The sequence below is a fragment of the Heptranchias perlo genome, chromosome 2, assembly GCF_035084215.1.
Source record: "Heptranchias perlo isolate sHepPer1 chromosome 2, sHepPer1.hap1, whole genome shotgun sequence".
Lineage (NCBI taxonomy): Eukaryota > Metazoa > Chordata > Chondrichthyes > Hexanchiformes > Hexanchidae > Heptranchias > Heptranchias perlo.
Window position 1 is genome coordinate 159,093,151 of NC_090326.1, and position 18,075 is coordinate 159,111,225.

An 18,075-nucleotide genomic window follows, 5' to 3' on the forward strand; every position below is an offset into this window, starting at 1 on the left:
TTTTATTATAATGAAAGAATTTATTTTTCTCAGGAATTAGACAGCAAATCCTGAATACACTATACACTAAGCAATACATAAATGACAGATATAGACTGGTAATTGTAGCACCTATGGACATAATCTTCCTTTAAACCACAAGACTACAACATTCTACATTAATGCTATGTACACAAGATAACTAAGACGTTGTGTTTATGTAGTAAAATATAGAATTAACATACTTATGACCGATACACAAATTTGATTTTAATTTTTTTTCTTAAACCTAATGCTTTACTAAATGGGCCAAGCTAAATTTTGGCCTTGTATCCACCGAATATTAACTGTAGCATTTCCCCCTATTCAACAAGCTGTACAACACTACCCGAATGAGGCAGTACTACGCAGCCATCTACATCAGTACAATCTTGCTTCAAAAGAAAATCTCTCCGCAAGATAGTGGAATAACTACAGTATGAAGCAGTGTTTTTTTTTTCCCCCCTCGTCTGTGGTCCTTTGAGGAAGGAATATTATTAGGGATAAGGTGCAAGATTTCATAGTAAAAACAGCTTACCTAAACGAAGCTTATGAATTAATTCACCCATGATTTCGTTATTGTACAGCAAAGTAACAACATTCACTGCGAGATAAGGATGTCAACAAAGGGTTAAAGGCTCGAATTCAGTGTTAACCGTGTTCATGGTTAACTCCTCCTTCTCAAGGTCTGACCACAATAACAGCCTTTGAAACTTAATGTTTTTTTTTTGAAAAAAAAATACCTTCATGGACATAGCTGGAGACCGAACCGTTACTCAATACAGCCTCAGGAGTCCTGCAGGCCAATGCATGCCACTTTCAAGTACTTCCATGAGGAATGTAACGGTAAGACGGCCTCGACAACGGTGGGATGGGTCCCAGAAGTTGCTACAATTGGAACCAGGACGTAAGAAAAAAAAAATCAATTGTGGCAAAAACGTGATGCCCACAGGTATCGCCTCCAAAAAGGCCAATGAAATCCTCCTAAAGGTGTCATTCTGATAAGACTGCACTGCGCTTGGTGCATTACATAATTTGTGTGTAAAGATTTTCCTTGCTTTGCAATGACAGATGGCCATTTTCACTTTCTTTGGGATAATTTCAGCAAAAAAAAAACTTTCCTTTTTTTTTAAAAAAAAAAGCAAAAAAAAAAATGGAGATTATGTATCACAGGGAAACAAAAAAGTTCTACGAAAAAGAGATGAAGGCTGCAAAAAAAAAAGGAAAGCACAGAATCGCACCACTCCCTCTGGTCGCAGTCGGGTTTAGTGTGTGACTATTAGCGGAATTACTCTTAAAACAAAAAAACAAACTGAAAGTTGCGTACAAATTAAATTCCACGATCTGAAGGAAAAGGAACCAAGAGGGAATGAATGATTCACATTGTACCATTTGTGCAAAAGGTTCCCACAACGTGAAAACTCCCTTTCGTTCATCGCTTCGTCCTGAATCGCAAACCTCGAAGAAAAGTTTGCAGCCACCCTGTGGTGGATCCCATTCAATAGCTCAACACCCCACCAACCCGCGGTGCGCGGCTGCGACTGAGAGATTTTTGCAGCTTTATTTGCTAATGCCCAACCGAGGGCTCCTATGGCAGAATACGAAATCTCAATTAAAAGTCGGCGAAAAAGCCCTGAATCAGCAATACTGAAAAATGAAGCATCAGGACGCCCATCCCGTGGATTAACTATTGCTTAAAAGGTGCAGTTGCCCTTTATTTCCTTTTTTTTTTGATGAGCAAAATAGGCAGAATTCGAAAGTATCAAAAACATTTAATATTTAAAAAAAATCCTATGTCTTTACAATAACCAACTTTTTTATTTAATATTTTAAACTCTGTATCCGATAAGAGCACATTAAAAATACTGCGATGCTTAACTGACATATTCCTCCTCTCCTCTGTACAATGACAAATACTGCACGTTAAATTCTGTGACAAAATATAGCTTGTGACTTAACAGTGCACTTACAAACATACTTCGCTCCCCCCCCCCCCGAAAGTACTTACCATTAAATGTAGTAATGATTCCTCTAATACCTGCAGTTCAGAAACAGAATTTCTTTCCCCCCACCCCACCCCGTGCAAAATAATCGATTTATATTGTTAAAGCAGCCGATTAGTACTCTACATCAATTGAATTGAGTAAATCATTTCTGATTCAATTATTTCAATTGAACTTCTATTATTTTTCAAAACCTGCTTCATGACCTAGTGGGTCACTGTTAAGGGTGGGTAGAGAAAAGGAGGGAGATTTAATAATTGCACAAAGATTAACCCTTGGCGGAGATGTAGTGTATGTACACCTGATTCAACTCAAATGTCGTTCTGAAAACCAATGCCTCTTGTGGGCCCAAAGGAAGGAATTACTGCAGTTTTCAGTAAGGCCTCAAAAGGTGAGATTACCCACAACTCTCCTTGTAATAATGCTTTAAAAATCTAGATTAGTGTTGAAGTTTAAAGTGATGGCAATAGCCATGAGTCCAGTAGAACAGAAGTCGATTAAACGGCAGCATGTGGAAATGGTTAGGTTCTGGGGGCACCTCCGAAAGAGCCACCAATGGATTGTGAAAACCCCCAACAACCAGAGAGCGGTGTCAAATACAAGACCTTTTTGGTAAGGTATGTGCGCAGCAGCAGCCCCAGTATCAGGCCCGCCAATGGAAGACTGCACCTCTCCGTACCTTCTCCCTCAATCCTTCTTACAAAAGTGCACATTTCAGAGCCGCAACATTTTGAAGTCGAGGCTTCACAGGCACAGAACAGGCAAACTGGACTCACTTTGCTGTGTGCGACAGGAGAGATACTGCAGCAATGCAGTAGTACCCCTGTGGATTGCTGTACCACCGTCTGACCCGTTACTGGAAGGGTTACCAAAACAAAAACTCAACCAGGGTCTAACACCATCAATCACTCACTCTTGTAAGCAGGGCAGCATTCATACTGGATCTTTTCCAATAAAAATAGCCCATGGTCAGGGGAAACTAATTGATACGGTTTTAATGGTAGATTATTGGTATAATGGCAAAGGGCTATCTGAAACACTCACTGAAGTATGAGTTGACAGTACTAGAGAACAGAACTCCTACATCAGATACAGTGTAAGACACTGGTGAGGCTGGGCTGCCTGTTGGCTCATTAATGTACTCTTAACTCCAAACAAGAGAGAACCCCAACTCTTGCACCAAGTCACACTTTTAATTTTACCAGACTTTTAAGCTCTAAGCCCAAGCTCATCATATGGTTTAGGTGAATGAAGTGCAGCTACATTTGATGGTGGTAGTGGGAGGAGGGGTGGGAACATTTCTGTGCTGTGCACCCATGTCTATTACCAACTTGGCCTTGTCTACCCAAACTTTGTAACTCAATACACTCGAGTATTTCCTTTAAGGCAACCATTTGCAACAGAACTTCATCTTCTTGTCTTTCTCTCTTCCCCCCCCCCCACCCCCAGATCTCCAAAGGTTTAAGGGCAATGAACAGAACAAAAGCCCTCACCAGCTGTAACTTCTAGTACCACAATCACCAATTTTTTTTGGTTGAGGTTTCAACGCCCTGACGCTCCTTGCCTGACTGTCACGTGTGCCATTTTTCAGCCCAGTCCATCACACTCGTTTCTGTTGGGCGCAGTGCAGAATTACCATATTTCCTCCAGAGCTGCACTAACCTGTTTAGTTTCCATCATGATGACAATTAGGCCTCAAACTCCCTCAACCAGTTCTACGTGAAGTCTTGGAAGGTTCCGTCTGTCCATCTGCTGCACTTCAAATTGTTTTAAAAAAAAAGTTTATTTCTGCATTTATTAGCTCTGACTTCCTATTAAAAGCCACAGTGCTCATGATCATCAAGTGCTAACTTGGTCCTCCAAAAAAACAGGGATTCCCCAGAGATGTCCACAAATTTTGGAGGAAAAATGGACAGTAAAGGTGAGCTGGGGGGGAGGGAACACATTTTACAATCCTCCCAGGTCCCTATACCCAGGCTCCTAACTGCTTAGGCAGAAGCCCTACTTTCTCTGCCTGATCTTGCCAGTCTTCCCCTCTTTGGTTTCTGTACTTGGCCGCAAGCTGGAGACTCTTGGTTCTATTGATTCTTATTCTCTCACCTCAGTTGCTTCTGTGGTAGGCCAAGCAGTCCATGGTAGAATAAACACATGTTCCGGTTCACTTATAGGATGCGACATTGGCTGCCAAAAGTCAAGTCCGTTAGGCGCACTGCAGTAAATGATTAAACTTGCTACACACAAGCACAGCTTGCTTTACTCTAAACTCTTGTTTAAAAAATAGCAGGTTACAGATTAGAGACTCTTGAAGGGGTGGGGGTTGGGGGGGCAGGAAGGGGAAGAATCCCACATTACCTTGCTAGTTAAGTATATCATGAACACATTTATGAAGGGCAGCTTGCTTAGCTTCTTTGCCCTCTGGTTGCACTCTGCATTAAATCTGTACATGTCCTTCTTGCATTATATGCTGCAGGGATTTTTGTGTTGGAAAATTCTAACACAATGATGTTTAGTGAGAGCGGTTTAAGTCTATGGATGCCTTTAAAATTAGTTCAGACTAGTTGATACTAGTCTTTAGTCCTACACATTTAAAAAACAAAAAAAAAATCCTTTGTCTACATCCTTACTGTAAATAATACACCAAAATTGTTTTGTTTTTTTGTTACATAAATCAGTCATGATCTTTTCCAAGGTTGCTCGACTCTTAGTCCCCATCCTCTAAGTATTGCCCCCTTCGGTTATATTCCTTCCAGGTAACAGAGTATATGCAGCAGCACACCTGGTGCGCGCTTCTGACCGTTGCTACAGTCGCTGTCTCTTCTTTTATTTGGAGAGGAAAGAAACCACAGCCCGTTCAATTGTTGTTGGCGTTTATTCTTCCGGCTGGAAAGAGGGGAGGCGGCGGCGGGAGGTGGGGAGGAGGGGGGAGAGTCGGAGGGAGGGAATGGAGGAGAGGCAGCGGGAGGGAGTGAGGGTGAGGATGGGGGTGGGGGTGGGGGTGTTGTTGGTGGGGGTGAGACTGAGGATGGGAGATGAGGGGGTTGCTGGAGTTGGGGGGCGTCGCAGAGGTGAGGCTCAGGGGGTTGCTGTCTGCAGTGATGGGGTTGGTGACCCGGAAACACTTCTCCTTGTGCGCCTTGAGCATGTTGGAGAAGCGGAAGCGCTGGCCGCAGACGTCGCAGGGGTACGGCTTCTCGCCTGTGTGCGTTCGCCGGTGGCGTTTCATGTTTGGTCGGCTGGTGAAGCTCTTGCCGCAGATTTCACAGATGTACGGTTTCTCCCCTGGAAGCAAAGGAAAGATTAGCGACAGGGAAAAAAAAATACCTGCACCTCTGATCTACTACCACCACCAGGGTACGGTAGCGTAGTGGTTGTGTTACTGGACTAGTAATCCGGAGGATGGGAGTATAGTATCAGTAAAAGTGACCATGAAGCTGTCGAATTTTCGTAAAAACCCAACTGGTTCACTATTGTCCTTTAGGGAAGGAAACCTGCTGTGCATACCCAGTCTGGCCGATACGTAACTCCATTCCCACACCAATCTGGTTTGCCTCATAACTGCCCTCCGAAGTGGCCTATCAAACTGTTACCAGTCGTTCAAGAAGGCCCACCACCATCTTCTCAGGGATGGACTATCACTAGTGATGCCCATATCCCCAGAATGAATTAAAATTGAACCAGATGTGTCTAATGCAATTGAGTAAAGCTGGATCAGAAGTAGCCACGAGGTAAGATGGATCGCTAAGACTAGAAGCAGCAGACAGAGCTTGCCTCTAGATTCACCGGCACCCTAAAACAATGAAGGGCTCAACTTGGTGACTAGGTGAATACGTGAATATGTGAATACACGACTGACGGTCACACAGCCACCTCTATTGTGACCTAACATTACACATTTAGCACTTTTTTTTTCTCAGCAAAAGCAAGCGAGAAATATTCAAATTGCTGATGCTCAGCAAATATCTCTGAAAACTAGCCTCCAGCTTCAACGGGCACTGTTAACATCCTTTGTTTCACCTCCATCTAGATAAAAGGAGACAAAACTTGCAGTAGCAATTCATTAATGCAAGCTCCCAACACAGCCAGCCTATCTCATCCATCAGCACCAAAAGATTTAGAACTTTGGACTTCTATACAATCTTTTTTTTTTAAAAAAACGTCACCCAAGTGATCGAGTGCTCAGTGGGTAAGCAATCTCACCTCTGAATCAGAAGGTTGTGGGTTCAAGTCCCACTACAGAGGCTTGAGCACAAAATCTAGGCTAACCCTCCAATGTAGTACTGAAGGAGTTTTGCACTGTCGGAGGTGCCGTCTTTTGGATGAGATGTTAAACCCAAAAACTATTTCTTCGAAATAGTGCCGTGGGATCTTATACCTCCAACAGAGAGGGCAGACGAAGCCTCGATTTAATGTCTCATCTGAAAGACGGCACCTCCGAGAGTGCAGCACTGGGAGTGCCAGCCTAGATTTTGTGCTCAAGTCCCTGGAGTGGGTCTTGAACCCACGACCTTCTGACTCAGAGGAGAGAGTGCGGCCCACTGAGCCACGGCTGATAATCCAGACACCTAATCAGAAGAAGCATGCGGTATGGGGATAGATGCATCTGGCGCACTCTATGCACAAGGCAGCAATTGGGGGACTACAACTGGCCTCAGTGCCCTTGAGCGAGAAGGGTGGAAAAGGAAGTACAGAAACAAAAATCAGATATGATCACTCCTAATTGTTACTGGAAAGTGCACGTCAGATAAGGACAGGATTAGGTTTGCCTGTGACGGCCTGCATGGTTGAATAGCCTGCTAATGCTGACCGTCTAGTCAGACGGGTGATGAGTGGCCACTCAGATAAGGTAACAGAGAATATCAAGCACTCGTAGAGCTGCAACAAGAGAAGGAAAGAAGATTGGAGGCCGAAAGGATATTCTTTCTTTCCATGCCGAGGCATGACTACATCACGAGACGTGGGCATGGACCACTTCACACGAGAAAAAAAGAACAGTATCATTTTACAGAACTCCTGGTACAGACGCTTGCCTGGCTGTTAAAAATAGTGCCGTGGGATCTTATACCTCCAACAGAGAGGGCAGACGAGCCAAACACACAATTTCCCCGGGCGTAGGTTTTATGTACTCTATGGTTCACATCATCAACATATTGAATTACCATCTAAAAAGGTCCTATAGCACAAATTAGAACCGAGGACAGGTACTCTCACCGGCCCGAGCTCAAGCAGTCAGGGGGTTTTCCCTTCTTTGCGGAAACACAAAGTCACGGCCAATTTCAACAAAGGTGGCAATTTTTCGTCAACGATTTGAACGTCCGATCAAACACCAATGACTTACTTGTTTGGCCACTATAGAGGAAACTGCAGTCCTCCTGCAATCAGCAGACCTGGTCAACTGCCTGATATAACGGCATTGGAGGTGCGTGCATCACTTGTGGAGATGGGGAAGAAGGGAAAAAAGTGGCAATAAATTGGTGATTCTCAGACTGGCAGGCCGCAGCCAATCAGGTGTTCCTAGGACCACTATTATTTTGTCTATGTTTATATATATGTAAGTAAATAATCTGGATAGAAAGGGGTGGATACCAAATTTTGCTGATATCATCAAACTAGGAGCAGCAGCAAAATAGCAGGAAGAATGCAGGAGGTTATGAGAAATAAAAGAACTTGCATTTATGTTGCACTTTTCATAAGTGTTTTGTGGAACCCTGAAGTTAACAGTCAGTGAAGTACTTTTGAAGTGCAGTAGCTGTTGTAATGTAGGGAAACACAGCAGCCAATTTGCATCTAGCAAGATCCCACAAAAGGACAATGAGAGATATGACTAGACAATCTGTTCTAGTGATGTTGTTTGAAGGATAAACATTGGCAAAGGACACCGGGAAGAACTTCCCTGTACTTCTTTGAAGAGCGTCATTTTTTTACATCTACCTGAGAATGTAGATGGGGCCTCGGTTTAATGTCTCATCTGAAAGACAGCACCTGGGTCAGTGCAGCTCTCCCTCAGTACCGCACTGGAGTGTTAGACTAGTTTCTGGAGTGGGACTTGAACCCACAACCTTCTGATTCTGACTATAGGCAGACAAACAAGCTGGGAGAATGGGCAAATATGTGGCAAATGCAGTTTAATACAGATAATGTGAGGTAATACATTTTGAGAAGAAGAATAGAAAAGAAATATACCTTAAATGGCAAATTTCCTAATGCAGGGAAGAAGCAGTGGGATTTAGGTGCACAGAGGCATAAATCCTCAAGTTAGGTAGACTGTGTAAAACACCACTGCAAAAGGGAAATAGGATTCTGGTGTTTACATAAACAAAGAGAGATCATGATGACTGTACAAAACAATGGTTACCTCACACCTGGAATACTCTATGTAGTTTTCAGCTCCTCACTATTGGAAGGAATAACTCTAGGGAGCGTGCAAAATAGATTTAGTAGGATGATCCAACGGTTAAGAGGTCTAAGCTACGAGGAAAGGATGGAGCAACCAGGGATATAGTTTCTCAAACTGCGAAGGTAGACAAGGTGAACACAGAATCAAACAGCACAGAAAGAGGCCATTCGGCCCATCATGTCTGTGCCGGCTCTTTGAAAGAGCTATCCAATCCACTTCCCCTGCTCTTTCCCCATAGGCCTGCAAATTTCTCCTTTAGATAGACAGTTTCCTTTAAAAGGTCACGGCATTTAAAAAGACACTGGATAATAATTACTTGAAGAATATAAAGAATGGCGAGAAAGCAAGATGGGCTGAATTTGCTGTACTAAACATCCTGTACTGAAGTTAATCACTCACCAATGGGCAACTGGATAACGGCACCTCCTGTCATAGTACTGAGTCACAGAGAATCAACAATTCCAGGTTCCAATTCCCAGTCTGTGCTGTTACCTGAGCTCCACCTGAAGTAGCACTGGGGCTGCTGCAATTGGCCTCAAGCCTCCTGGGCTAGCGAAGGTGGACAGAAGACAAACCAAAATCACCCAGAGTTCCCGATCTCAATTGTTATCCAGGAACTTGTCCTCTCAAGTGCGCATGCACAGATGTCGTGCGAGAACAGGATCAGGCTCAGACATGATGATCTCCAAAGTCAAATAGGATGCCAACACTTGCTGCCTAAGCTCACACACGAGGGATGGCTGCTTGGGTAAGGTACCGAATGGACAGCCGTTAGCTGCGGAACGGTTAGTGCTATCGGAGGAGGACTCGAGAAGGGGGAAAACGTAAAAATGGGGGTTGGGGTGGAGAAGCAAATCAAAGGAACTGGGGAAACATTTATTTATTCTTTCAGAACAATGTGGAAGAACAAAACATAAATGATTATTTGTCTTTCCCCCCCACCCCACCATCGCCACAAATCTGGTGCAGATACATCACTACTGTCCTCAGAGGACAGAAAGGTTAAATTGTCCTTTGGAGCTTTGAACACTGAACACAATAGCCGTTTGATTGACAAAGTAAAAAAGTCCGTACCAGTGTGCGTCTTCATATGTTCATCGAAATACTGCTTCATATTAAAATCCTTGCCGCACCATTGGCACATGAACTGCTTGTGTCCGATGTGGATGCTCATATGAGAGCGCAACTGATACTTGTACTGGAACCTTTCATTGCAGTTCTAATGATCAAAGACACAAGTGTAAAAAGGCAGGATTAGTGTGGCTCCTTACAGTAAACTAAAAGAGATCAACAAATATCCACAGCTTCCATTCAGGGTTTATTATTCTTTTTTGTAAACGGTAACTACATGCGATGGTTTCCAACATGTACCAGCAGGAAGCGACTGGATGCAGATTCTGAACCATGCCTCCTCCGCTTCCTGCTGTTCCCACCCAGCTCCCTCAGAGATTGTGCTATCAAGGAAGACACGGACATGGAAGAGGGGGGGGGTGGAGGGGTAAAATCTGAGGCTCAAGTGGCGGGTTTTGTGCATCTGCCAACAGCTGCACGTAAACAAAAAAAAAAGCGAATTGGGCATGGTTTCGGGAGCAAATCAGTGAAGTAGGACGATTCCCAAGTACAAATGCGCCATCAGCACCCTGCTAGTACCCTGCCAGCGTGGGGATGAGACACTTACTGCACTTCTTTTCTCTCTTTCCTCCGCAATCCCCCTACCCACCCGATCCAAGTTATTGTGCAGACCAGAGGTGGAACAAACCAAACTAAGTCAGGTAAGAGCGGGGATCCAAACAAATGTTGATTATAGAAAGTTGCTGCTGCTAACATTTTACATGGTCAAGACATTGAGACTACAGAATAGCCTTGTTGCTGGAAGCTCCAAACTGACGTCTTACACTCAATCTTCCATTAGCTCTTTGCCAATGTGAAATACGGCTGGCTTTTCATTGATTGGAAAGGAAGGTTTTGATCACAGGTTGAACATAATGGCTAATTCAGTACCAGAAAAAGGGGTAAAAATCTGCAATAAGCTTAAACCAAAAATGTGCAAGCTAATCAGAAAATCCTCCTAGTAAATTGTGACTGGAAGACAGGGACTCACGGCACGTTGGTGCAACATATCATGGTGCAAGGTCGGGAGGGGAAAGCTATTGGGTTCCAATGTCAGCTTCACTGCTATGGGGAGGCACTGAGCAGCGGCCAGATGCCTACACACAAGTGAGTAAAGCAGGTCAGCAGTAGGGTTGTTCCCGAGTTGCCAAAAGATGTGCCCCAGCAGCCTTCAGGCAAAAGTGGCCCAAGGAGACGGGTGAAGAAATTTATTTATTTTATCTATAGTTCTCAAATTACAAGTCAGTGATGTATTCGCAGAGCACTCCCATTTTTAGCTGGCCCGTGAATACGCACGAGGCTTGAACACAGGCCGTCTGTGTGAGTTGATCGCAACACACATCTCTCATCAGACTGCATTTTAAAAACAAACCCAGATTGGGACAAAAAAAGAAAGTCACCCATCGTATCTTCGGAAAAACTGGAAATTTTTTTTCTTTTTTTTTTAAGATCAGTTGCCTCTCCTCCTCCACCGCCTCCCCCACCTCCGCCAAGTAATTTTAAAAAATTACATCTCAAGAGATTTTGGAAACCTTGTAATGTAATAAAGACACATTTTCTCGTTCACTTGCATCACAAAATCACGTCAGATATGAAGGAAGAAGGCCATTTAGCTCATCATTCAGCAAAAAATCCAACGATCGCATCTCCATTACAGCACCAGCTGTTTCTTCAATGATTCCAAGTGATTTGCCTCCACTGCTCAAACCACAATTACACTCCACATGTCGATCGCTCATTGTGCGAAGAACCACTTTTTGAACAGTCCTAAACTTATCTTTTGCCAACTCAAATCTATGCCTCCTTCTTCTATGGTCATGGTTTAATTTGAAGTTGTTTTCCAAATTTGTTTATCTATACCGTATACCTCAGAGTCATAGAGTTATACAGCATGGATAGAGGCCCTTCGGCCCATCGTGTCCGCGCCGGATATCAGCCCTGTCTACTCTAATCCCATATTCCAGCATTTGGTCCGTAGCCTTGTATGCTATGGCATTTCAAGTGCTCATCCAAATGCTTCTTGAATGTTGTGAGGGTTCCTGCCTCCACAACCCTTTCAGACAGTGAGTTCCAGACTCCAACCACCCTCTGGGTGAAAAAGTTCTTTCTCAAATCCCCTCTAAACCTCTATAACATCATCTCTCAGTCCCCTCCATATAAGGCTAAAAAGTCTAAGTTTCTCCATCCTGTTTCATAGTCCAGTCCTCTGATGATAATGATCAGTCTTGTGTTCTTTTCTGCATTAAATCAAAGTCTTGAATGTCTCCCTTGTATCTCAGTGACCAGAACTGGACATAGTATCCTGGGTGCAGTTTAAACATGACTTCCTCTGACTTGCACTTTACTGTTTACACTTGGATTCATTTTCCTTTCAGTAACACAGGTAGTAATGGGGTCAGTACCTTCACGGTTCACCCACTAATCACAACCATTGACTTGCCTCACTATCTCCTGACCATCGTCCAGTCAGCACTCGATGGAGTGGAGACCAAAACAAAAATAATCAACAGTAAATCGTCTGTAAAGGTGCAGTCAGCCACCAATGTTGGAATGGTTCACAATCCAAGAGTACCCTAGCCCTACGTACCCTTCCAGTACACCTGCTACAGAATCCTATAAAGAAGATAATTTCACAATGACGGCACAGGGAACTTGCTACCATTAAATGCAATATAATTCCTTTCGTCAGCAGATGTCTGACACGTGCAGAAACCATTACCATGTGCTATAAGTCTCCAAACTAAGTTACTAAGAAACATGCATAGGCTGGGTTTTTGTGTGTCTGATATGGAGTGCACTCTCTCTCCCCCCCGCAAGAACACATCCTATTTACCAAAGTCCAGAGAACTTCGATGCAGTGCAAGGCTTAGGTGTGTGAAGGGATATTTTGGGGTGTCTAACTAGCTAAGACCACACAGCTTACGGGCACAAAGCATTAGGATGCTTTCTGCCTAATCAAGACCATCCCATTTATTATGCCACTGGTTTGCAGGATTTTCTGAAGCTGAGTGGGAACAACCCCAGTGCCCCCATACTGAGCGTTCTACTACACAAGGTTCCATTCCATTCCCTCCCTTAGCAGAGGGGTCAATAACTAGGGGGCATAGATTTAAAGTAATCGGTAGAAGGATTAGAAGGGAGCTGAGGAAAAAATTTTCACCAACAGGGTAGTAGAGGGTCTGGAACTCACTGGTAGAGGCAGAAACCCTCATCACATTTAAAAGGTGCTTGGATGTGCACTTGAAGTGCCGCAACCTACAAGACTATGGACCAAGAGCTGGAAAGTGGGATTAGGCTGGAAAGTGGGATTAAGCTAGAAAGCTCTTTTTCAGCAGGCACAGACACGATGCGCCAAATGGCCTCCTTCTGCACCGTAAATTTCTTTGATTCTAATGGGCCACGCTGACTGGTTAAATCATCAACAGCCTCAGAGTACTGGGGACCTGCCTGGCTCAGGTATCGGACTCCCGTGCCCACCACAGAAGGGTATTCTGGTTCCAACTTCAACTCGGAGACAGTTCAAGCCTGAAAAAATCCTGCTAACCGTCACCGTCACCACCACCACCACCACCCCCTGCCCTGCAAAAAGGATAGTCACTAGTTCGTCATTAGCCAACCAGCAGCAGCAGATTCCAGGAACTCCTTATGAGCAATACAACTTCCCATAAAGTTTATCTCCGTGTCATCTTTATCCGCCTGACGACAGTATGGATGACATACCCTGGTGGTTCCACCTACTGGAGTAGCAGAACTCCCAACAGCTGCTTGCCTCTCTGTAAGCCAATCACGGTGGGGACTGAACTTTGTATATATAAATACATGTTCTCGTAACTGGCCTCTCGGTGATGCCTTCCAGGAGCTGTCTTCCCTGTCATCGAGTCTGAGTTTCCTCATCGACTATGTCAGCATGGAGGAAGGACCGAATCTTCAAATTAGAGCTAAGCCATTTAGGAGTGAAATCGGGAGGCACTTTTTCACACAAAGGGTAGTGAAAATCTGGAACTGTCTCCCACAAAAGACTGGGGATGCTGAGTTTTCAAGACTGAGGTTTTTGTTAGCGAAGGGCATCGAGGGATAAGGAGCAAAGGCGAGTAAGTGGAGATGAGGTACAGATCGACCATGATCTAATTGAATAGCGGAACAGGTTCGAGGGGCTGAATGGCCTACTCCTGTTCCTATGTACACAGGGCAGTTTGCAAGTTGCCATCCACCTTGATGTGTAGACGATCTCAGTGCTGCATACCAAGCTTACTCGTCACCAACTGCTTAATGTAAGGACTTGTGAAAAGCTTTGGCAAAGAAAGGTTCTCACCGCGATACTGATGTGTCTGTTCCACCCTCACCCCCTCCATCTCGGGAACTCGGTGACTGGTCGGCGTAAACTGAAGCCCTCCTTCCCTCTTTGCCGCAAATCCACCTCGCAACTTGGTCCTGAAGCCCTTCCTTTGCAATGTCTGGGAATTCTGAACTATGAAGGAGCACTGCACAGACCTCCATTAAACTCTGCCACATCTTACAGAATGGGGTTTAAAAATTAACTTCACACTGTGCATTTTTCCAGTCAAATTGACAGGGGCTCACTAGCAACATACCGATTTGCCCGAGGGACTGAGGGAGCGGTCAGGGTGGATTCCACAGTGCTGGAATAACAACGGGCATACAGGAATAGCTGATCATGGCCTTTTCTGGCTACAATAGTTTGAGTCAGTGAATGGAAAACTGCTCAGTCTTCCAGCAGACAGAGATTACTGCCAGGACTTCCAGTGGCATCTCTGCCTCATTTACTTCACCATATTGGCACTGAAGTCCCGGCTGAAAGGTAGCATTATAACGTGACCCTGGCACCAAACGCCATTGAAACACACCAACTTATTCAGTAGTGTTTCCATATAAATTTCTCAAGGCACAATAAAGATGCAATTAAAAAACTTGAAAAAAATCCACAAAAGTGACATAAAACTTGGTAAACTTCGATGGTATTTTTGAAAACTTTATAATAATAAAAATTGCATCCCGGAGCTTATTATGCCTGCTTCAGAAGCAAACCAAGAAATCAATCATTCCCGATGGATCTTTTCACCCAACGACAGCACATGGAAGTTATATTTTTACTCCATCAGAATAACTTTGTTTCTTTTGTAGCAAATGGGAGATGGGGGGGCAGGAGGGGGTTGGGGAGAGAGGAGTTACAAACACACAATGACACTTACCTCACATTTGAAAGGTTTCTCTCCCGAATGTTGAAGAGAGTGGACTTTTAGCGACATGCTGCGTTTAAATGACTTCCCACAAGTCTCACAGGTGAACGGCATATCCTTCGTGTGAGCTGAAAGAGGCAAGTACGAGTCATTCCAATCTGTACTTTTTAAAAAGATAATAAATTGACACTTAAAATTTTATCCTGCATTCCTTCATTTAGATTCACCCCACCTCTCTCCAGTAACCTCCCTGAGTGTGCTCAATTGGTTGTCGAGTCTGAACAGCATGATGGAGAGAGAACTTCCAGCCCTCCCCTCCTGCAGAGACCCTGCTCAGTGGATTAACTAGGAGGTGCATTATTTATTGCTCAGTCTTTCAGGATCCATTGACAGATCCCCAATCTTGCATATTTGTCAATAAACCATCTTTGAATTGTGCAATGTCCAACGAATTGGTAATTGAAGCATTAAACAAAAGTTAATCCCTATATAACTACCCCAGCAAATAATGTCAGTGAATGTCAGCCGTTGGAATCTGGGACACAGAGGAAACACAAATATGTCAGCACTATCTTGCTGGTTTCTGTATCAAACTCTTCCTCCATTCTATATTTAATCCTGTTGTCTTTCCCCTTTTCTGGTTTTGTTTGGCCCAAGCTCCCTTCCTCCCCCAATTAGTTGTACAATTGGAGGCAGAAGGCTCAACAGTTTATTTACCCTACAGTGCTGACACCAACAGCAGCCATGACATTGGTGGCATTAAATGAAGCAGTGTCATGCCTTCCAAAAACACTTGAATCCTCTTTGCATAAGCCCACAGCTACCCACTGTAACTCTCTTGACATTCTACTATGGGCAGCATCCTAAACTGCCCCATCATCCTCTATCACCAACCATCCCGCCCAGTGTGCTCGCTGCAGGATAATCTTATCTTCCTGCCCACTCAGCCCACCCGCCACTGCCCCCATGGACTCTGCCAGTGGATCAACAACCATCGCTTTCCGCAGTTTTCTCCAGAACATCCGTTCACTCGCAATCAAAGCCCTCGTCATCCACAACTTTATTCTGGATGACTGCATTCACATTGTGGTTTTGCCTGAAACTTGGCTCACTGGTGATGACACTTTGGCCCTTACTGAAGCTTTCCTGCCTTGCCCTGACAAAAGCATGTTAGTTGTGTGGTCCTCATTACCAATTAACACCTTGGTCTTTCCTTTGGATCCAAAAAAGACAAATTGTAATATTTCCTTAATGGTATGAGACTAGGAACTGTGGAGGAGCAGAGAGATTTGGGTGTCCATGTACACAAATCACGAAAAGCTAGTGCATAGGTACAGAAAATAATCAAATAGGTTAATAGATTATTGGCCTTTATCTTAAAGGGTTGGAATAGAAGAGTGAGGAAGCGATGCTACAGTTGAACAGAACTTTGTTCAGACCCCATCTGGAGTACCGCGTTCAGTTTTGGGTGCCGAACCTCAGAAAAGATATCATAGTAGGTGTAGCACAGGATGAGGCCATTCAGCCCATCGTGCCTGAAGCACGAACCTTCTGCCACTGGAAACAGTTTCTCCTTATTTAGTCTCAAAACCATTCAACCAGAATTAAGAACATAAGAAATAGGAGCAGGAGTTGGCCAGACGGCACCTCGAGTCTGCTTTGCCATTCAATCAGATCATGGCTAATCTTCGACATCAACTCCACTTTCTTGCCCAATCCCCATATCCTTGATTCCCCAAACGTCCAAAAATCTTTCAATCTCAGCCTTGAATATGCTCAAAGACTCAGTCTCCACATCCCTTTGGGATAGAGAATTCCAAAGATTCACAACCATCGGTGAAGAAATTGCTCCTCATCTCAGTCTTAAATGGCCAACCCCTTATCCTCCGACTATGCCGTCTAGTTCTAGACTCTCCAGCCAGGGGAAACAACCTCTCAACCCCTGTCAAGCCCCCTCAGAATCTTATATGTTTCAATGAGATCACCTCTCATTCTTCTAAACTCCAGAGTATAGGCCCATTCTACTCAACCTCTCCTTATAGGACAATCCTCTCATTCCAGGAATTAATCTAGTGAACCTTCGTTGCACTGCCTCGAAGGCAAGTATATTTCCTCCTTAGATAAGGAGACCAAAACTCTACACAGTACTCCAGGTGAGGTCTCACCAAAGCCCCATACAATTGTAGTAAGACTTCCTTACTCTTGTACTCCAACCCTCTTGCAATAAAGACCAACATGACATTTGCTTTCCTAATTGCCTGCTGTACCTGCATGCTAACTTTTTGTGTTTCTTGTGCAAGGACACCAACTTTTAATAGTTTCTCAACATTTAAAAAAATTCTGTTTTTCTATTCTTCCTACCAAAGTGAATAACCTCACATTATACTCCATCTGCCACCTTCTTGTCCACTCACTTAACCTGTCTATATCCCTTTGCAGACTGTGTCCTCCTCAGAGCTTACTTTCCCACCTAGCTTTGTATTGTTAGCAAACTTGGATACATTACACTTGGTCCCTTCATCCAAGTTGTTAATATAGATTGTAAATATTAAAGCAGGGATTAAAGGATTCCTTTATTAGACAAGGCATAGAATATAAGAGCAGGGAGGTTATGCTGCAACTGTATAAAACACTAGTTAGGCCACGGCTTGAGTACTGCGCACAGTTCTGGTCACATTAGAAGAAAGATGGAATTGCACTAGAAAGGGTACAGAGGAGATTTATGAGGGTGTTGCCAGGACTGGAGAATTTTAGCTAAGAGGAAAGATTGGATAGGCTGGGGTTGTTTTCCTTCGAACATAGAAGGCTGAGGGGTGATTTAATTGAGGTGTACAAAATTATGGGGGGATTGAGTGGATAGGAATGACCTATTTCCCTTAGCAGAGAGATCAATAACCATGGGGCATAGATTTAAAGTCATTGGTAGAAGGATTAGAGGGGAGCTGAGGAGAAATTCTCTCACCCAGAGGGTGGTGGGGGTCTGGAACTCACTGCCTGAAAGGGTGGTAGAGGCAGAAACCCTCAACTCATTTAAAAAGTACTTGGATAAGCACTTGAAGTGCCGTAACCTATAGATGTACTCCTTTATTTCTTTTTATTTGTTCATGGGATGGGGGCGTCGCTGGCAAGGCCAGCATTTATTGCCCATCCCTAATTGCCCTTGAGAAGGTGGTGGTGAGCCGCCTTCTTGAACCGCTGCAGTCCGTGTGGTGAAGGTTCTCCCACAGTGCTGTTAGGAAGGGAGTTCCAGGATTTTGACCCAGCGACGATGAAGGAACGGTGATATATTTCTAAGTCGGGATGGTGTGAGACTTGAAGGGGAACGTGCAGGTGGTGTGGTTCCCACGTACCT

General features: G+C 44.1%; 1 protein-coding gene across 3 annotated transcripts in view; it reads right to left on the minus strand.

The window, feature by feature from the left end:
- zbtb47b (zinc finger and BTB domain containing 47b) overlaps positions 1-18,075 on the minus strand; it is a 261,214-nt gene continuing 243,139 nt past the window's right edge. For all 3 annotated transcript variants that reach the window (XM_067968200.1, XM_067968192.1, XM_067968185.1), the window contains exons 4-6: positions 14,736-14,851; positions 9,490-9,634; positions 1-5,300 (exon numbers count right to left, since the gene is read on the minus strand). In XM_067968200.1, the coding sequence (XP_067824301.1) occupies positions 4,873-5,300; positions 9,490-9,634; positions 14,736-14,851 (689 nt within the window). In that variant the 3' untranslated portion in view covers positions 1-4,872. The remainder of the gene's footprint in view (positions 5,301-9,489; positions 9,635-14,735; positions 14,852-18,075) is intronic.